The 21,243-nt window shown below is 37.7% G+C and overlaps 5 protein-coding genes and 1 long non-coding RNA gene across 9 annotated transcripts; 4 read left to right on the top strand and 2 right to left on the bottom strand.

The window, feature by feature from the left end:
• Window positions 1-746: 746 nt before the first annotated feature.
• Window positions 747-2,288, bottom strand: LOC149053199 (uncharacterized). Its single transcript, XM_089212164.1, has one exon. It carries the CDS (start codon window positions 2,214-2,216, stop codon window positions 792-794), a length of 1,425 nt encoding a protein of 474 aa, XP_089068290.1. The 5' UTR covers window positions 2,217-2,288; the 3' UTR covers window positions 747-791.
• A 425-nt stretch (window positions 2,289-2,713) lies between these two features.
• Window positions 2,714-4,275, top strand: LOC149053198 (uncharacterized). Its single transcript, XM_089195467.1, has one exon. The coding sequence runs from the start codon at window positions 2,777-2,779 to the stop codon at window positions 4,199-4,201; it is 1,425 nt and encodes a 474-aa protein (XP_089051593.1). The 5' UTR covers window positions 2,714-2,776; the 3' UTR covers window positions 4,202-4,275.
• Window positions 4,276-4,503: 228 nt separating this feature from the next.
• Window positions 4,504-10,031, top strand: LOC113668903 (uncharacterized). 2 transcript variants are annotated; one of them, XM_089195452.1, is made up of 3 exons: window positions 4,504-5,841; window positions 6,631-9,243; window positions 9,500-10,031. In XM_089195452.1, exons 1-3 carry the CDS (start codon window positions 5,805-5,807, stop codon window positions 9,508-9,510), a joined length of 2,661 nt encoding a protein of 886 aa, XP_089051578.1. In that variant the 5' UTR covers window positions 4,504-5,804; the 3' UTR covers window positions 9,511-10,031. The 2 variants fall into 2 exon arrangements, with proteins under 2 accessions (XP_089051578.1, XP_089051571.1); XM_089195445.1 differs by having other exon boundaries at window positions 4,507-5,841; window positions 6,631-10,031.
• A 115-nt stretch (window positions 10,032-10,146) lies between these two features.
• Window positions 10,147-11,956, top strand: LOC149053197 (tyrosine-protein kinase Src42A-like). Its single transcript, XM_089195462.1, has 2 exons — window positions 10,147-10,695; window positions 11,121-11,956. The coding sequence occupies exons 1-2, from the start codon at window positions 10,423-10,425 to the stop codon at window positions 11,931-11,933; spliced, it is 1,086 nt and encodes a 361-aa protein (XP_089051588.1). The 5' UTR covers window positions 10,147-10,422; the 3' UTR covers window positions 11,934-11,956.
• A 3,354-nt stretch (window positions 11,957-15,310) lies between these two features.
• Window positions 15,311-17,621, bottom strand: LOC149053196 (uncharacterized). 3 transcript variants are annotated; one of them, XR_016188413.1, is made up of 4 exons: window positions 17,486-17,621; window positions 17,178-17,269; window positions 16,785-16,890; window positions 15,311-15,452 (listed from the first exon to the last, which is right to left on the bottom strand). It is a non-coding gene; the product is annotated as an uncharacterized LOC149053196 (long non-coding RNA). The 3 variants fall into 3 exon arrangements; XR_016188412.1 differs by having other exon boundaries at window positions 15,311-16,890; XR_016188415.1 differs by lacking the exon at window positions 17,178-17,269 and having other exon boundaries at window positions 17,486-17,612.
• Window positions 17,622-18,032: 411 nt separating this feature from the next.
• Window positions 18,033-20,422, top strand: LOC113679582 (uncharacterized). The gene has a single exon (XM_027196547.2). It carries the CDS (start codon window positions 18,033-18,035, stop codon window positions 19,902-19,904), a length of 1,872 nt encoding a protein of 623 aa, XP_027052348.2. The 3' UTR covers window positions 19,905-20,422.
• The last annotated feature ends 821 nt before the right edge of the window (window positions 20,423-21,243 follow it).

The raw sequence follows: 21,243 nt of genomic DNA, 5'->3' as shown, positions 1-21,243 counted from the left end.
CTGAAATATTCTTCTTCTTAGAGATTGTTCGTTTTACAAATTGATCATATCTCATTTCCGAGAACAGACATCGCACGTACCTTCAAAACAATTGTTTTTTGTTCATTTGTCTCCGCTCATGTTCAGTCGCGATTATTATTTCAAAAGAATGAGTCCTTATTGCCAGTAGACCTACTGTTTATAAGATAATATATTTTAGATTGTTATTTCCTTGAATTTATCCACCTTTTTACTAAACCTTGATGTCTGATGCATATTAGGCATTTCTTGCTGGTAAATTAAGTTCTTTGTTTTTCCGCCTAGTGGTTACCGGACGAAATTCAATTTATGGGGATCAAGTTTCGTTTAAAACATGGTTTAGATGAAGGAAAGTAAAACAATCATAAACGTCAATTCTTTTAAATCGAAATTAACATTCTTATGACTCTTTTGGTGGGCGATTTTTTCTTCTCGACAGCTAAATATACTCTGAGTGTTTAGCCAACTTTGCGGTGACAACATATCGAAATAACCTGTTTTCTAGGGTGACAAATTAATTCTTAATAAAGAGACCACAACTTTTAGTTTGCAAGACATGTTTCGACATTCTTATGTCATCTTCAGTTGTAAATGCGATTTTAACGGTTGTACATTTGAATTTATATGAAATTACATTACAAATTACGTCATATTGTTTACGTACGATTTGAATATTAAATACGAAAAGACGTGACAAAGCACGCGCTAGATGGGGAAAGAAGGAGAAAAGAAAAATAATGATAATAATAAGAAAAATTATTATGATAACAGAATCAAAAGGAAAGAGACAGCTCTAGATGCTTCAATTGCTGATTAAGGATGGGTTTGTCCCACTTAATATGCAATGCCTCTTTGATCTTAATTTCGTATTTCGAAGCGGCAGAATCTAAAATGGTGAAACATTCTGTACCACAAGAGTCGAGACAGGCCTTTGATGATTGTAGGTGCTTGTAAATGTGTGAAGTTTTTTCAGACAAGAGGTGCTCACGAACCCGTGTACAGATGTGGCGAGTGGTCTCACCAATATAACTGGCATTACAGCCAGCACACGAAAATTTATAAACGACACGCGAACGTAGACCTGGTGGTACTGAATCTTTCACACTGAACAAGTTTCTGAGCTTAAACGTATTGAAGACTAACTTAATATCTAAATCAGGTCTACAATAACGTTTCAGTAGTTGCCTTAACTTGGTTTGAGCGATGTCAGAAAACCGCCCAACATAAGGAAGTTTAAAATAATGCGAAGAAGGTTTTCCGGAGTTTAATGTGGCGTTATGCGTGGGAGAAGGATTATAGCTCTTGGCCAGATGCCTGGAGATAATCCTGTCTATGACGCTGGAAGGGAAACAATTTTTCCGTAGCAAGAAAATAAGTTTTTGTACATCCTTGTGGAAACCAACCCAGGAATTATTGATCTTATATACTCTGTCAACCAAAGTTCTTATTAAACCTAATTTGTACATCATAGGAGTGAAGCTAAAATAATTCGTCAGAAGACCAGTAAACGTCTTCTTGCGGTAGACGCTAGTAATTATGGATGGATTACTGTTGTCAATCAATATGTCTAAGAACGATAATTTCTCATTAATTTCCTTTTCCATTGTGAAGCGAATACTAGGGTGTCTGGTGTTTAAATAATCAAAGAACAATACCGCGTCCTTCTCTTTATTGAACAAACAGAAGGTGTCATTGACATAGCGTCTGTAGAAAACAACTTCAGATAATGAATAGTTGTCTAACCAGGTTTTTTCATGATGTCCCATAAAGAGATTTGCAAGTACTGGAGCAAGTGGGGACCCCATGGCAACTCCATCTATCTGATCGTAAAACACTCCCTCAAACAGAAAACCGGTTTCAGTTGTCGCAAAGGCAAAAAGCCTTCTTAGGTCAGCGGCGTTTATCTTAAGACCAGGGTTACCTTGATAAATATACCTAATCGCAATATCTATACACTCATCGAGAGGTATACTAGTGAATAAGCTCTCGACATCGAAAGATACCATGAATTTCCCTGAGGTAGATAATTGGTTGATTTCATGTACAAAAGAGAACGTGTCGCGGACGTTGTATTCGTGTGGGACATGTGGCTCGAGAAGATTACAAAGGAATTTAGATAAATTGTAATTGTAGGTACCTATTGAAGATACTATTGGTCGAAAGGGAGGTGTTTCATTAGGTCGTCTAGCCTTGTGCATCTTAGGTAGCCCATAAAACCTGGCTGGTTGAGAACCAACTGGGTAGATTCTCTCATAGGTATTTTTGTCTAAGTGGCCCTTACTTTTAAGTGTTCTCAAAAAACGTTGTAATTTACCTTCCCTTTGTAATGTTGGATCTTTATCATTAACCTTCCAAGTTTAAGGTTAATGATAAAGATCCAACATTACAAAGGGAAGGTAAATTACAACGTTTTTTGAGAACACTTAAAAGTAAGGGCCACTTAGACAAAAATACCTATGAGAGAATCTACCCAGTTGGTTCTCAACCAGCCAGGTTTTATGGGCTACCTAAGATGCACAAGGCTAGACGACCTAATGAAACACCTCCCTTTCGACCAATAGTATCTTCAATAGGTACCTACAATTACAATTTATCTAAATTCCTTTGTAATAATGATAAAGATCCAACATTACAAAGGGAAGGTAAATTACAACGTTTTTTGAGAACACTTAAAAGTAAGGGCCACTTAGACAAAAATACCTATGAGAGAATCTACCCAGTTGGTTCTCAACCAGCCAGGTTTTATGGGCTACCTAAGATGCACAAGGCTAGACGACCTAATGAAACACCTCCCTTTCGACCAATAGTATCTTCAATAGGTACCTACAATTACAATTTATCTAAATTCCTTTGTAATCTTCTCGAGCCACATGTCCCACACGAATACAACGTCCGCGACACGTTCTCTTTTGTACATGAAATCAACCAATTATCTACCTCAGGGAAATTCATGGTATCTTTCGATGTCGAGAGCTTATTCACTAGTATACCTCTCGATGAGTGTATAGATATTGCGATTAGGTATATTTATCAAGGTAACCCTGGTCTTAAGATAAACGCCGCTGACCTAAGAAGGCTTTTTGCCTTTGCGACAACTGAAACCGGTTTTCTGTTTGAGGGAGTGTTTTACGATCAGATAGATGGAGTTACCATGGGGTCCCCACTTGCTCCAGTACTTGCAAATCTCTTTATGGGACATCATGAAAAAACCTGGTTAGACAACTATTCATTATCTGAAGTTGTTTTCTACAGACGCTATGTCGATGACACCTTCTGTTTGTTCAATAATGAGAAGGACGCGGTATTGTTCTTTGATTATTTAAACACCAGACACCCTAGTATTCGCTTCACAATGGAAAAGGAAATTAATGAGAAATTATCGTTCTTAGACATATTGATTGACAACAGTAATCCATCCATAATTACTAGCGTCTACCGCAAGAAGACGTTTACTGGTCTTCTGACGAATTATTTTAGCTTCACTCCTATGATGTACAAATTAGGTTTAATAAGAACTTTGGTTGACAGAGTATATAAGATCAATAATTCCTGGGTTGGTTTCCACAAGGATGTACAAAAACTTATTTTCTTGCTACGGAAAAATTGTTTCCCTTCCAGCGTCATAGACAGGATTATCTCCAGGCATCTGGCCAAGAGCTATAATCCTTCTCCCACGCATAACGCCACATTAAACTCCGGAAAACCTTCTTCGCATTATTTTAAACTTCCTTATGTTGGGCGGTTTTCTGACATCGCTCAAACCAAGTTAAGGCAACTACTGAAACGTTATTGTAGACCTGATTTAGATATTAAGTTAGTCTTCAATACGTTTAAGCTCAGAAACTTGTTCAGTGTGAAAGATTCAGTACCACCAGGTCTACGTTCGCGTGTCGTTTATAAATTTTCGTGTGCTGGCTGTAATGCCAGTTATATTGGTGAGACCACTCGCCACATCTGTACACGGGTTCGTGAGCACCTCTTGTCTGAAAAAACTTCACACATTTACAAGCACCTACAATCATCAAAGGCCTGTCTCGACTCTTGTGGTACAGAATGTTTCACCATTTTAGATTCTGCCGCTTCGAAATACGAAATTAAGATCAAAGAGGCATTGCATATTAAGTGGGACAAACCCATCCTTAATCAGCAATTGAAGCATCTAGAGCTGTCTCTTTCCTTTTGATTCTGTTATCATAATAATTTTTCTTATTATTATCATTATTTTTCTTTTCTCCTTCTTTCCCCATCTAGCGCGTGCTTTGTCACGTCTTTTCGTATTTAATATTCAAATCGTACGTAAACAATATGACGTAATTTGTAATGTAATTTCATATAAATTCAAATGTACAACCGTTAAAATCGCATTTACAACTGAAGATGACATAAGAATGTCGAAACATGTCTTGCAAACTAAAAGTTGTGGTCTCTTTATTAAGAATTATTGCCACTCTGCTGTCTTTACGTCCTTTTGGTGACAAATTAGTTTTAGAATTACATTTTGACGAAAAAAGTACATTTATCATTTTATGAAGAAGACCAAACGTTTTTCTTCTCCCTTTGTGAGGGGAATTTTGGGAATCCGAAAGATCACGTTCCATAAAAATGATAATGAAGGACCTCAATGGGGGGGAGCACGCCGACGATTGACATATGTCAAATATACAGATTGTTCGAAATTGTTTCAACCTCTGTTCTTTCCATAAGCTTGCAAACCGGAGGAAATTTAGCAAAAGCAGAATATCAGATTGACGAAAGAAAACGCCGGTACATCCATAGAAACTGACTTTCTTGAGAGGTTTCGTACCAGATCTCCAAAAAATCATTATAAAAAGTTTCGAAGAATCGTCCACCTGCGAAACATGTCATGCAAATACCTTTATGCTGACAATTCAGTCTGAGCATTTAAACATGTCTGTTTGCTATGCAAGCCACCGCAACCTATAAGATTGTGTCAAGGAAAGGCGACCCTAGGTCTTTATTAAGTCATCCATATTTATGGTCTGACTAAGAAAAACATATTTCTTTAAATATATGCGACGAATATTTAGTATGTTTGAATGAATGTGCATCAAGTGGAACAGATGAGAATATATTGGTCAAGCATCGTTTAAGGTCTCTATTTCAGTAACTCTTTTTGACACTTCGATTGCCATAATTGAAAAAGATCCAAAACATAAATTCTTGCTTTGACTATCACTATATTAATTTTTTTTGCACTTGTTTCGGACTCGTCATACACGGACGCCTATGTGTCTCATTCAGCACAAGCTGGACGTCAGGTTTCCGTCGGATTTCACGTTTTTCGCTCGATTGTTTAAAGAAGTTTGAATACCGCATGGCATTCAACTAATTTTCAATTATTCTTGACGGTATAATTTATATAAGAAAACATCAAAACATCGACTGTAACTGTTACTATCTAGTTATAATTAAGCCAACCTCTCATGCTCAACAAGTTTCTTCGGAATAGAACAAAGTGGTGCAGTTATAGCGGCTTGTGTTTTAGTCAGTTCTAATTTAGTGAAAATATATGGTTAGGATTAAGAAAGAGTGTATGACTGTCACTTTCATGAAAAACATAGGCATCCAAAAGCTGAATTCCCCGAGTCGTTTGGTCGTATAGGCAGCATTTAGATCTTTACTACAACAAAGAAAGTGGTCAATGGAACATTCGACAGATTCAAGAAGAGTCTTCAGATGAGGAAAGAAGCGATCCTGCAGATGTTGACGTGTGTGCCGAAGAAGTGAACCAGTTGCACGATGTTTGCATTCAAAGACCAGTCGCAATGGCAAGTTGTGATGGAGGCAGCGTTTCTGAACCAGGTATATCATTGTATGTATAGGCTAACGCTACTTTGATGCACATTCTAGTGAGACAGGTTACTGGAATCAAACAGGATTGCCTAACTGTCATTTTCAGAATCACACCTTGCTTTTTGTAGAGTTACTATAAAACGGGGGTTTCCCATTTACGACTAGGCCTCAATAGTAAACAAGGCAATGCATTGTAGCTAAAAGTAGCACAGAATAAATTTTCTTTGCTTCTTATTCTGAATGAAACAGAAAGAAATATTTAAAACTAGCAAACTAATGTGAAATATTGCCACAGTATTATTATAACCAGTAAGGGTGTTAATGCTCTATAGATACACTTCAAAATTTATGCTCACTTAAATTTCAAATTTGAAATACATTATTTAACAATTATCCAGTTAATTTTATAGGTATTTATTTTCATCATATAAGGGCAAACAAAGAATTTTGAGAAACAAACTATGTTTAAAGTGGATTTGATATTTGAGAAAAACAATAATAATTATTGTGCAGTCCTCTTGCCTCCACCTGCAAAAAAAAATGCAAATTAGTTGGGGTCAAGGGCCAAGTCCCTTTCATAGTGTGCCTTTGCATTTTAAAAGTTGTTCCTGTCCCCTTCTGGGAGGTGTAAGTTAATCAAGGCTTGACTGTATTTTTCATTTTGTCATGGTCCATTCAGCACTACATGTAGGTATACTGTAACAGCAGCACACCAACTGCTATCAGTTTTGAAGTGGGCATACCTTTTGAAAAAATGTGTGCAGAATAACAGATGCATAACTCTTTTAAACTTATCAGGTTTGGATGGTGTTCCTATCCACAATCTAGAAGAGGAAGATCACCTTTTAGTTCATGGTTTTGATGACAGTGATTCAGAGAATGACTTTATTTATCATGAGAGGATACCACACGCATTACTCAAAGAAGTGTGGGATTTGCCTGGTGAGGATGTTGATACAGACTTCCCCCAAAATCAGGGTCAACTACCCTCTGTGGATGTTAACAACACATCCAGAATAAATGGAAGTTTCAAGCATCTTCTTCGTTGGTTGCTGATTTTCCTGTGCCTTTGGTCTTCATTTTCTTCATTATCTGACAATGCATTGGAAATACTTCTTACTTTTTTGAGGGCAATGTTTGATTCCATGGGTACAATCTTTCCAGTTGTTACAAGTTTTGCTGTGCTGTTCCCAAAGTCAGTCCATTTACGACGCAAGCAACTGGGACTGGACAAAGACAGATTTATTAAATACATTGTGTGCCCAAAGTGTCACACTTTGTACAATTTTGATGACTGCTATGAACTGGTTTGCGGTCGAAAAGTCATCAAGAAGTGTACTTTTGTTCAGTTTCCAAACCATCGGCAACATTTCCGCCGTACCAAGTGTGGTGAACCACTTTTAAAAGAAGTTTCCTTAAAGAGTGGGGGGACTAAGCTTTACCCACACAAAGTGTACTGTTATAACAGCATCATTGACAATCTCTGTCAATTCCTTCAAAGGCCAGGATTTGTCGATAAATGTGAATTATGGCGAAGCAGGGGTATCCCTGATGGATTCCTTGCAGATATCTTTGATGGACGTATCTGGAAGGAATGGCAGAACGTGGATGGGAAAGCATTTTTGGCAGCACAGAGGAACTATGCATTTATGCTCAATGTTGACTGGTTCCAGCCTTTCAAGCATTCAGTGTATAGTGTTGGAGTGCTCTATATGGTTCTGATGAACCTCCCCAGGGCTGAGAGGTTCAAACCAGAAAATGTTTTCTTAGTTGGTGTGATCCCTGGGCCCCATGAACCAAAACACAACATTAATTCATACTTACAGCCCCTCGTAGCTGAACTGAATGTGCTGTGGAAAGATGGCATAAGTGTCAAGGCACATGGGTCAACTACAAATGCCAAATTCCATGCTGCTCTTCTTTGTGTTGGCTGCGACATCCCAGCAGTGAGAAAGGTTTGTGGATTTACTGGCCATGGATCAAATATAGGCTGTTCAAAATGCAAGAAATTTTTCCCTGGCTCAGTTGGTACCAAAATTGATTTTTCCGGCTTTGAACCATGCCCTCCATGGAGTAACAATGAGCACAGACTGCAAGCACAGGAGATCTTGAACCAAACAACTGCTGGTGACTGTGCAAACCTTGAACAGCAGTTTGGAACAAGGTATACAGAATTAATGTTGTTGCCTTATTTTGATTGTGTTCGGTTTCACATTATTGACCCAATGCACAATCTGTTTACTGGGACAGCTAAGCATATTATGAAGAATGTATGGTTAGATCCAGAGAAGTCATTGCTTGACAAGAATAACTTGCAACAGATACAAGAAAAAATGGACAAGCTTAAAGTTCCCGCCAGTGTGGGAAGAATGCCCAAGAAAATACAGAACAGTTATGGGGGCTTCACAGCCGATCAGTGGAAATCATTTACAGTTCTTTTTTCCATGCATGCCTTGTGGAATGCCTTGCCCAGCAGTGACATGGAAGTGTGGCGTAATTTTGTCATGGCTTGTTCTTGCCTGTGCTCTACTGTTCTTACAGAAACAAAAGCATTGCTGGCCCACTCCTACCTTTTGAAGTTTTGTCAGGGTTTTGAACAGTTGTATGGCAAACACAGAGTAACTCCAAACATACATCTGCATACCCATCTTGCTGAGTGTGTCTTGGATTATGGACCTGTGTACTCATTTTGGCTGTTCAGCTTTGAGCGCTATAATGGAATTCTTGGCGAGTACGGAACTAATCAACGTGCTGTTGAGATACAGTTAATGCACAAGTTCTTATCAAGTCAGTTTATGAAGGATCTGCCTTTGCCTGTTGAGTTCCAAGATATATTTAAACCTCTGCTTAACAGACTGTACTCAAAACAATCAGGAAGTCTTCAAGAACAGTGTCTAACTGAGAAGGACCAGGTGTCTGGAGAAATTATCCAAGCTTATGTGCTGTCCACTGGTCATGTGAGAACTGGTGGCAAATTTGAGAGCAGTTTCTATTTGTACACATGCTGTGGACCATACTCAAGAGACACTATAGATGTAGATGTTCTTCCCCATCTAAAGAAATCCTATGCTACATTTTTGGATGGGCTGGATGAAACCTCTGTTACGACTCACTTTGAATGTTATGCTTGTTGTAAATTCAATGGTGATCTCTTTGGCTCCATTAAATCAAGAGGAGATAGATCAGCATTTGTGTTGGCAAGGTGGTGTAAACTTGGTGGCACAATTGACACCTCTGGAGCTGATTTGAGACCAGGTGTTATTGATTATTTTATGAAACAAAATGTACAAGTAAATGGACATTATGTGACCTCTGTTTTGGCTTCTGTACGTTGGTTTCAAGCTCACCCATCAAGATACTCCTTAGGTGCTCCTGTCGAGGTCTGGTGCAAAGATCTCTTTGAACCTGAAGGTGAATCAACATTTATTCCAATTCAGAGAATCAGTGGAAAGTTTATACCAGCAATTGACATTCTCCAAGATGAACATGTCCTTGTGGTCTGTCCTCTTACACGCAAATTGCAGTGTTAGCTTTAGTGTTTATTAGATTGATACCATTCATAGTTTCTTTTATGTTCAAGTTTTATATCTTGATAGATATAGACCATTGCAGTTCTTTTTTCATCATCATACCTTTATTGACTTTTACTTTTTTTAATTTGTTGAAGGTGGCTGGTGAAGGCCAAGGCATCAAATTGAAATTGCTTTTAACTTCCGATAAGTCCTGGAAATGTAAAAAAAAATTAAATGAATAATTGAACATTAACATAAATAAGCCCACCAAAAAGTCGCTTTAGGAAAATGTTGGCCCGGTGCTTATTATCAGAATTTAGGTTTCTCAGGCCCTCAATGGTTACATTACGCAGCCAGTATAAAATTGTCATTTTTCTTATTAATTACTTGCGCTTTTGTTGGAAACTTAATTTTGTTTTTATTTGCAACCTGTTACAGTGGAACCTTGATTTAAAAAACCTGTATATAAAGAAGTCCTCAGTTTAGCGAATGATGCAATGCATTTTTCACCCTAGTGAAAGTAAAATATATACAAAAAACTTGATATAGTAAAACCTCATAATGTTGTGAACATATTTTGTGAGACCCATGGCCCTTCTTTTTATTATAAGGGTTCCACTGTATGGCATGGACATTAGTAAGATTTCTTAGGGATTTTCTATATAAAACCATTAAAATGACTGGCAAGCAAGTAGTAATTTTTTGTACAGTTCATTTAGATTAATACCATCGAAGTATCAAATTCCTCCATCCTAGATCACCCCTTCCCTTTTTACTGTGCGCACCTTGTTAGACCCAAACAGACAATTTTTTTTTGGGGGGGGGGGGAGGGGGGAATATTTGCTATTCCTCCCAGCCCTCTTTTCTCCAAGGTCCACTTAGTAATGATTTCCTTCAGCAGAAAAAAAAGTTTGTTATCATTGTTATCATTGCGTAGTCCGAAAAAGTCTGGTGACGAAAATCTTGAAGTTAACTATTCGCTGGTCAGCGGTCGTTTTGGCGCCTTAAAACAGAATCTGATGTTACGAGCAAGGCAAGGGCAAGATTATAGTAATTTTCAACATTTTTTATCGTGTTCATGGGTAGGATAAGCCGTGAAAACACAAAGGAGGAGATAAGACGAATGAAAAGAGGAAGGAAAAAACGGAAACGACTACAGAGAAACCTTAACAAAGAGAAGACACTTGCGTCTGGATTAAAGATCGAGAAGGCTCGCCTCGAGAAACAACGAAAGATATGCGACTATATAGCGAGAAAATATTATGATCGATGGCACTCACTTCTCAAGCGAGAGGAGGCTTCAAGAAAGGCTAGGACATTGATTCCAAGGCAATCTGTAGCGCAAGGGAAGGTGTGTACTATATTTTAAATCTTCATAGCCGGAAAGGTTTTTAAGCGGGTGCATCAATTAAAGTGGAGGAGGAGGGGGTGAGGGTGGTTTAGGGTCCTGTCAGAGAATGAGTCACTGCATCAACCTCCTGACGCTGTTTGACCAAGTCTTCCTCATTAGAATAAATTTTACCATCATCTCAAACTCTTAACTTCAAATAAAACAGCCATGTTGAAAGTGTGACTCCATCTACATGTGCTGATCTGACCTTGGTGTCACTGCATTCACGTTACCATGAAAAGAAATCGCTATTTAAAAATCTGTTTAAATAAATAAATACATTACAACATTTAGAGAGGCATTTATTTATGATTTATTTCCTGCTCTGAAAAGGGGGGTTAACAAAGGATTTACAGTACATTAATTTTTGTCTTGCTGAAATGTAGGTCATTGCAAAAGCAACATGTGAATCCATTGTGGAAATTGACTGTGCCCTTTTGGAGCCCCCAAAAGATGAATCTGGAATGGAGGTGAAGGTACATCTGGGTTCTGGTGTGTTTGGTTGCTGCAACAAGATGTTTTACAGGGGCAATCCTGTTGCAGTTAAAACATTTTATTCTGCTACAGCAGAGGAGGTCAAACAGGAGGCAAGAGTCATGTCAAAGTTCAAACATGCAAATTTTCCTCTTCTTATTGGGATGTGTACTCTTTCAAAGCCTTACCATCTAGTGTCGTCCTTTTACCATGTTTTGGACAAGCCTTACACATTGTCTTTGGCACTGAAGAGCAGAAGTTTGAACCTTTCGCAGGTTATTTGGCTGACCTTGATCAATCAGTTGGCTCAGGCAATATCCTATTTACATAAACAAGGATTTCTTCACAGAGATATCAAAGCAGATAATGTCCTTATCTCACATGTAAACAATGAGTATCGTGCCATATTAATTGATTTTGGCAAATGTGTAGCTTTAACAGCAGTTGGTTCCCTTGTGAAACATTTCACTCCTGAAGAACAAAAACTTTACAAAAGTAAGCATGGTCACATTGCTCCTGAAATTGTCTGTGGGGCCAGTCCACCTTCACATGCCAGTGATATATTCTCTTTTGGAAGAGTGATCTGTGCAGTTGGTACATACCTCCAATGCCACTTCCTTTGTACTTTGGGGAAAAAGTGCATTCTTAGTGATCCTGAGTTAAGACCACAATTAAGTGAGATAATCGATGAACTAGAGGGGCGACTAAAATTGCATGTCAAGTGATTAATATATGTTTACTAACATACAATCCTGTTGAAACTGTTCACTGTTTCTTAGATTTTTTTTTTTGGGGGGGGGGGGGGAGTGAGGAATCTGTTCTTTTTCCTACCCAGACTTGTTCCCACAAGAGCACTGAAAGCTTTCTCGATGGCACATCGTAGGTTGGCAAATGATGAGATGGCACATCTTGTCAGTCAGTGCTTTTGTGGTACTGCAGTTGTGTAGGTAAAATTGTTACCCTGTTTGATTTGAAGCTTCGGATTAAGTCAACAGATTAATAGATGTTTCTGTAAAATTAATACAGTATGTCAGTTTCATAGGGAAATTTTCATGAATAAATAGTTTGAATATATTAAATGAAATTTACAATAATCATGAAATAAAAATTTCACTATATACATATACAATTGTATTGTACATATACAAAAAAAAAATAAGAAGAAAAGGACTAACTACAGAGAATAACCAAGTGCTAACCCCATTGTAGTAATGCTTGATACAGACAGTTATTTTTTGTTGCCTTTATAGAGTGCTGGAAACACAAACTTTTATGTATCAATTATTCTTATTGTTTGTAAGTGACGCAGTAGTTATTACTTGGGTATCCGGATATTGGTAATTGGATAAAACTTGGTTCACTCAGTTTTGATATTGCATTTACATTTACTTTTAGTAAATCTATAGTATAAATTGAGATTTTGGTGCTATCCTATAAAGCACAGATGAAGACACTTTGCAGTTACATCAGGACATGCATGATAAATATTTAGATCTTATATCACTTTCTTCAAGAAATTTCTTTCTCAGGTGATCCTGTTGAAACTGTATGCTTCTGAATCTGAATGGTGAAAATTTGTCAGGGTCATCAAATGGCACATGTTGTAACTCAGTGCTTTCAAGTGACAGAAGTCTTTCTTCTACCCATTCTTTAATTATATACCAAGGTATTTGATTTGTAAAGTTATTTATTTAGTTTAATTGTATATGAGAGTTTCTTAGGAATTATTGTGACTTGATTTTTGAAGACATGATCTATATAAAACATGATTTATATTGTAGACAATTTGTTCAGCCCAATCAAAATAATTTGTCAGTTTTGTGTGATAACAGCTAAAATAATAATAATTTCTACATGCAATATATGTTTGCAGTGTTTATTAAGACAATAAAATGTTATATCTGTGGTAGGCAGAGGCCTGCCACTTTTGTTTGTTCTATTAGTTTTTTTTTTTTAATAAGGAGTGGATTACATGAGCTGAGTTGACTGTTTTCTAAGATCACATTATATGGGCAGGCCAGCCTGACTCTTGTCATCAGCCTCTAAGTGGATGATTGACAGGCCTGTGGCCTGAATTGTTACTTCCCTCACATTTCTAGCAAAGGTAAATAGATCAATCTCATTTACCTCCAATTTCATCCATATAAAATTTTATTCTGAATACAGTCAAACCCAGTTAATCAGCCACCCTTAGGGAACTGGCAAATGGCCACTCAGTAGGGGTTTTATTTTTGTTTGTTTGACATCAGAGCAAATTTATAGCAAATGAACAGCTTTGCTCAATTAGCAAATTAGAGTGTCTTAAGTGCAAAGGTACTTATTTCTATTGCAAGTAAATATGGTTGAAAAATGCTGCAAACAAACTGTTTTGCATAATGTTTACTTGTAATTGCATTAATAGTAAATATGTCACTTTTGCACCGGAGGCAAATGCTTGACAACTATGTGTTAAAGCTCCAGGTTTACCTTGGTAGCAAATGTAAGGTAAATGTTAAGCAAATGTAGTATTTACATCACATTTGCAGGCAGTTTTGTCAGGTACAAATACTTGAGTTTACCTTCAGTTTACAGCTGGTGCAAATTCAGTTCAAATTTAGAGCCCCAAATTTGCACCACATTTGCACACCTTGACAAACACTAGTAAATCCATTTTTTCGTCCAGTGTAAGTGAGATCGTTTCTTCCAATTGGACTATGTCACGTAATTAAAATCTTTTCACCGTTTAAACCATTTTATCTTGTTTTGGCTGGTTGGACCATGTTAACCAGTTGCATCATTTTGACTGGAGTGAAAAGTTCCGTTCTTAACCCTGGCCCTAACCCTAACCCTAACCCGGGGCTAGTGTTAGGGTTAGGATAGCTCGCAGCTAGAGTTAGAGTTAGGGCTTGGGTAGGGTGGGATTATGATTAGGCTGAGGGTTACAATTTTTTCTGAAAACATCCAATTTTTTTTTGGTATTGTGTTTGGCTCTAAACTTTAACAACTACTTGAAAGTTTGCTTGAAATTAAAATATACCATTTTTTGCCAAAATAACTGCCAAAATGCGCAATTCGGGCCTTTTTATCAATTTACATTGGGTTTAAGCTCGGTTTTTGTGTTTTCCCACAGACTCTTGCACTATTTTGCTGAGAACATTGTGTTTTAGCTTTTTTGCAGCGTTTTTAAAACTGAAATAAGCTTATTTTTGCAAAAAACAAACGTGTTTTTCAGTCGAATTGAGTGTTTTTGTCAACTTTAGCGAAAAATTTTGCAAAAATCGTACATTTCTGCCGTATTTTGGAGTTTTTTGACAGATTTCGTCGCGATCTTGTGAAAAACATGTAGTTTCAAGCTAGTTTTCAGTGTTTTGGCAGTTATCTTGGCAAAAAATGGGTAAGTCAGCGCAATATTTTTTTTTGGTTTTTAGGGTTTTTTTTGGGCCAAATTTTACTGAGAACACTGTGTGTTAGCTTGTCTCCATTGTTTTTTCGCAGATTCTATCGCTGTTTTGCTGAAAACCTAACGTTTAAGCTTGTTTGCATCGTTTTTGGTCGTGAAATAAGCTAATTTTTGCAAAAGGAACAAAAACGTGTTTTTCAGCCCAAATTGACATAAAGGATACAGAAGAACATTTTCTTATTGCCTTTTTTTTTTGTCCTTACTCATGAAGTTGATTTTGGCATTTCAAACAAAAACTCTGCTAGAGCATTAATTGAATGACATATCATGCACTTACTTTGAAGCAAGAACACTTTTTTTTTAATTCAGAAAAATACCTTTTTATTTTTTTTAAGGACTGCTGGATATAACCTGTACAACCAAGATGAATTTACATTCATTATTTGTCATAACTTACACTAAATTAGAAATTCAAGTATGAAATGAGGGTACTAGCCCTTTAATAGTGTTCAAAATTTCCATATGCAGGGGTACTTGTGGCTACTGGAGAAGAATCAGTCTTTAACCCTTCAAACCCCCCCCCCCCCCAAGGGAGATAATAAGTACAGATATCCTCTTCCCTAGGGGCAACTAGCTCAAAAGTGAGTGATCTCAGGGGCCCTCCAAAAAAGTTTTCTACAGCAATAACTAAGCTCTACAGAAGCACACTATGCAGACAAAAGGTGTAAGAGAATCAATGAATTCTTTAATTCTTGGTCCCTCCCAGGCCAACCTATTGTACAAATCTTATGACATCTGTTCCAGTTTCATCAATCAATTTTTCAAGCTTCAAGCTTTTCCTGCAATTATGTACTTGTTCTTGAAGCTGAAAATTAACAAGGTTCCTGTAAATTAAGTTTACATAACAACCTAACAATTTGTGAAAATCACACAAATCCCAAGCTATATCCAGAATTATGCTCGTAATAAAATAAACTTTTAAAGCAAATTGGGATTTTGCCCTAGTTCTATTTATTTTTTTGTTACTTTTTAAATACATTTGTAGAAATAATGCTCCCCTAACTCTCCCCAAAACTTTTAGAACAGATGCAAACTCTTAAGAATGATCAAGCTTTACCTTATTATTAAAAATTTTTACATCTTAGACTACCAAGTTATCACAGAGGTTTTTTTCAGTACTTTGACCTGTTTAACACCTAAAAAGAAGAACACATACATAACACACACAATCAGCCAGGTCAAAATGTGCTGCAGCAAACAATTTGGCCACCTACAATGAAATAGCTGCCAATTTCACGCATGTCAGACTTCTATTCAGGACAAGATTTGGCCTCTGCTGCCTATTACTATTGCCAGCTTGCCTGCCACTCAAAATTTCAACTGAGATTGTACATACATACATGTGGGATTAGGTTACATGAGCGAACCTGCACTATTGAAAGAGGTCAATGAATTATAACTCAAAGAAACATTGATAAATGAAATAAATCAATAGAAATGACAAAAATTAAACTAACAGCAGACAGCACTTTTTTGGCCTTCGGGTGCAGTGATCTTCAACTAAGTGCTTAATTTGGACATAAAACCAAAACTTGTTATGGTTAAATATTATTATTTTTCTTTCAATATTCCCATTCCAATTGATGTATATTATTTGAACAAATCTTATTAGCATGTTAAAATCACCTGAGGACAAGGAATACACTTTGTGCCAAAATTGCTTTGCATCAAGTACGTTATCTAGTACATCATGACCATCTTCAGGTATTTCTAATTTACTCTTGAAAATCACATAAATCATAAGCTATATACAGCATACAATTGGCAGCAAATTATTAAAAAGGAATGCAGTAATCTTTAATAATAAGATTACTTAGTAGCTAAATAACAAATAGCCTAGTCAAAATGTGCCGGTAACCAGGGATTTGGCTGTCCACACAGAACATTTGTTAGGCGTCTAGTCTGGACAAGGTTTGGCCTCTACCTTCTATTACTATAGCCAGCTTGCCTACTTCTAAAAAACATTTTGACTAGGCTGAAAAAAATGTTTGAGAGAAAAATGGCCACAACAAGCCCACTTACTGCAAAATAAGAAACATAAAAGTAACACTTCAAATTAATACAGAATATAAGCCTTGCAGGATTTGGCTCTCAATAAAATTAGTTAAAATAACCGATCTTGAGTTTAACTACTCACTCAAAATGGGCTGACAGCCTGCAATTTGGCCGCCTATGATGAAGTATCTTCCACTGACTTCACACCTTTCAGACTGCTTTTCAGGATGAGGTTTGGCCTCTGCTGCCTATAATTACAACAGCCAGCTTGTCTACTACTAAAGAACATTTTGACTGGGCTGTGCAAGTGTTACTAGCATATAAAAAGCACCTTCAGGTAGATTACAGCAAAGCAGACTTTGTACCAAAACACTTTGCATTAAGTACATCATTACCTTCTACAGGTATTTCTAGTTTACATGTGAAAATCCCACAAATCACAAGGTATATTACATCATACATGTTGACAAAGCAATCAGGGGTAAATTTTTCATAATAGGATGTAATGGTCTTCAGTATCAAGATTATTTGGTACCTAAATAGTAAAATGTTCGAGAGAAGAAATAATCGTAAACATTTTTTCTTTCTCATCAGCATCGACTTCCAAAAATAATGGATAATGACCACCTAAAACAAAGAAGAAATAAATCAAATTTGTGATTTCACAGGGCTTCAATACGAAACAAGTATGCATATCTTTTATTTCCTACCACTTACAAGTGGCAGGAATGGCCTTCACGTGAACACAACAGAATCCTATGCATGTATAACCATGTAGAACTATTTATTCGGTATCGAAATTACATCCCAAATGTCATGATATTTGACTGAAACTCAGCTTACCCATCTTTCGTTTAGACTTCGAAACTTGCTGCTTTTTACCACCGTTTCAATGTTTTCTTGTTGTTCAAAAGGTGGTAGGGCCATTGCAGATCGTGATTTTTTTTTTACTTGAGAACCAGATCACAACACCCAAGCCTTTTCACGCTAAAATATTAAACTACTGAGATTTCCTTCGCCGCCGTAAGCCGCCATTTTATCTTTCCCTGAATACTAGTTCCCAAGCTTCGAGCCCGAAGGTCTCACACATGCACTGAAATTATGCTATTCGTTATTTCAGGGCCAATTAAGAAATAACGATAATCGTTATTTTGGTCTTGTTGGATCACTGGGGAATCCCCTGACAAAGTGTTTACATGATTATACAATTCAGCACCACCGGCTGCGTAAAATTTGCTTTTTACTTTCGAAAGTGACAACAGTGAAGCACGAGAGTCGAAGATGTCTTTGGCTCAATCAAACGACTTCTAATCGCTTTTTTATCGCTGAGACTTGACGGATAAATAACACTTAAAGTCGACGAGAAAGTTCTTGCCCACTTAGCACAGAAATGTTTTGCTCCTTTGACGAACGGAATTCAGAGGAAAGCAGACGATGCGTTTCACCACTCGACATGGTTAACAGTGTTCGAGACTTCGACGAAGGTGTACAAAACGGCTTCGATTCAAGCACATTGGATTGCGATAGTAAAAACGTTCACAACTGTCATTCAAGCGGGGAAGGAGACGTGATGAATACTAGCGAAGAGGCTTCTGGTTTGAACTTAAATATTGACGCATCTTTCGTGCAAATAGGAAGAAGAAATACGACGAACTTTGATTCCTTGGATCCTTCACTCGCTACGCAAAATTCTGGAGAGGGAAGTCACAATGATAAGCTTGCTCCAGTGTTGAGAGAACTATCGAAGCCCCGAGATGAACGTCTGAACTTTAGTCGTAGAAGGAACGGCTTTCCTGATCTCCGCGAAGATCATTTGGTAGAAATATTGGTTTGTAGGAACCAAGACTCAACAGAAGCGCTCGACATCGCAGACAAGTACGACGTCAGTGTATCAGTAAGCCACGTTGAGCCTAGCGAATCTTGCCTGAAAATTCCTGACTTCCAGAGCGAACGAATAAAAAGCGAAAATAAAAGCTTAGCGAACGGAAATATGATCGGGGTTGTTGGATTTCTGTTCCGCTTTCACGAACCGAACACCAAGTACAAGATAACGTTCTTTCTTCACCCCATTCATTCAAAAAGGCGAGGAAGAAAGAAAAACTTATGGACGACTTCCGTGAATGAAACGATCAGTGAAATCTCCCTCACGCTAGAAACAGGGAACATGATCCCGTCAAGATCTGGGAAGACTGGAAAAAAAGTGAAAGCTGCGAGAATTGTTCCGCCTTCGCTTGAGTTGACCGCAGCTCCCCTCTCAGAAGAGCGCACAGTACTCTGCCAAAGATCCTTTGGGGTGATGAAGGAACTACAGTCTCTCCGTGACAATGCCAAGTGGGATGATTTTGACAAACACGCGAACGATCTGTTGTTAGAGTTTGCTGATGCAGACACTCGAATAGTTATTAAACTGGAACAAAGCGTGGTAGCTTGTTACCGAAACCAGCTAGAGATCTCTCTTCAGATTATCGATGATGCATTCAGCATGATTGATCGCGCGGAAAATCAAGAACTTCTCCTTAGTAGAGGTTTTAGTTATAAGGCCGGCGTGAAGAGGCGACAGAGGAACTTAGGAGAGGCTCAACGGTTCGTGGATCTTGCAGAACAGAACAGTCAAGGGTGTCACGCGCATCTCGACACGAGTTTCATCGTTTATGAACGCGCGGGTGTTCTGCTGGAGTTCATTGCGCTCACAGCTTGTAGAAGCCCGCAACAGGTGAATGAAGCTTTAAGAAATCTGGAAATATGTATTGACCTCTGTACAAAGCTGGAAAATGAAGATGGCAAACTCTACGTGAAGAAACACCATTTCGCTCTCATGAAAATGGCGATGCTATTGTTAGACTGTCGCACGGAAGCTGCGCGTAAACGCGTTGTCAGTAAAGATGCGATCGCGAAAAGCGAGCAGTGTTTGAACACACTGAAAGAAAAATACTGGTCGGTAATAGCCGAGGGTGTCAAAGTGCAATTCAACTTGGTCATGTCGGACCTGGAATACCGGAAAGGGAACTATACAGAGGCAGAGAGATACGCAAATTTGGCAAGAGACATGGCAGTTGAGATGGGCTTCAACACAGAGATTGATCACGCCCAGGAACGCCTTAATCACATACGTGCTCTGACTTGCCAGGAAGCAATATCTGATGGTCCTGTGGGGGGCACCTCACTCTTCAGTGACAGTGAAGGGTGTTATGGTGACGTGAGCAGTTCGTCTGGATACGAATCTGACTGTCTAAATTCTAAAGACCTGAAGATATTAGAGTAGCTGAATGTTGCAACCAATAATAGCTATCTGACTTGATAGGAATCGATCGCGATACAGTTAAGGATGTTTTTATCTTTTTTCACAAACCAAGACATGTCCTGATTTTCGAATGGTAGCACTCTTCGAGAAAAAAAACAAAACAAAACAAAACAAAACAGAACAAAACGTTGCGTGACCTGGCCAAAGGATCGTGCGTGCGTGCGAGAGAGGATACACGCGAGGGAAAGTGCACAATATGTTTTTTTTGACGCTCGCTCATAGTATCAGACGGAAAGGAAGAACAGCATGAGTGAATTGACAATTGCATCTGAAATTAACTTTTCGTTAAGGATTTTTTGATAAAGAGAATATGTTAAAAGGGAAGATCTGCCTCAAGATAAATGTGTTGAAAATATTGATACCAATAATAAGAGTAAAAATAATAATAATAATAATAATAATAATGATATAAAGCAGTACATTTCTATGATTGAAACTTTCATTTAAATTTATTGAAATTAAAGGTTGAATTGAAATAATCAGAGGTTATGATGGATGGGTTTCTTTTTTGTTAAGTAATCTCTCTTGACTAAATATCTAATGTTATTTTTGATATGAGCGGAGCCCAAAGCGTCTCACGATACGTCTGCATGGAGCAACGCAAGATCGCTGCGATCCAAAAAGAATTGAGAAGTCTCTTGATAAATTTTAAGATGAACAGCTCTCACAAAAATACAGAATGACTAGCTGACCGGATTTAGGTTATTTCGTTGCACCCCAACGAGTTCTTTGTAGTTCAAAAGTAGAGTAATGCATCACTAAATCCGAAGGTCTGAAGTTCGAATCTGCTCGTCAATTCAGATTTCTTTTTTGCACACACCCGTGACAAAGGAATGACATTTTTATTTTTACTTCCATAAGTTTACACATTGGTACGAAGAGATTAAAGACACAGCTCGTTGAGAAGAATTTCAATGAACGTCGATCAAGGATCGTAAAAATCCAAACTGTTGCGTTCCAATTATATTCCAGTAAATAATATATTCCTTCCAGAATTACATCGTACTCACGAGAAGCATTTGTTCAAAAATAAATTGTTAACAGTGCATCTCATACACAATTCAAAGTAAAGTTCAACTGAGTATCTCGTGACAAACAAAACAAAAGAAAAGTCTCTCAGAACAAAAGCTCCCGATTAATATTTAATCAAGCGCAGCCTCTTGGGAAAACCCTTGACGTCCTGTTTTGAACCATGAAAACATAAGATTTAAGAGGCGATCTCTGTAAGAGCGGTCCAAGGTATTTCGCGTCTGAAAAAAATTTCCCTCAAACTTTGCCCAATAAACAATCTTTTTTAGCA

This window comes from Pocillopora damicornis, chromosome 1 (assembly GCF_964200805.1).
Source record: "Pocillopora damicornis chromosome 1, jaPocDami1.2, whole genome shotgun sequence".
NCBI classification, from domain to species: Eukaryota; Metazoa; Cnidaria; class Anthozoa; order Scleractinia; family Pocilloporidae; genus Pocillopora; species Pocillopora damicornis.
The sequence above is the reverse complement of the archived record's forward strand: the minus strand, read 5'-3'. Positions and strand labels throughout refer to the sequence as shown.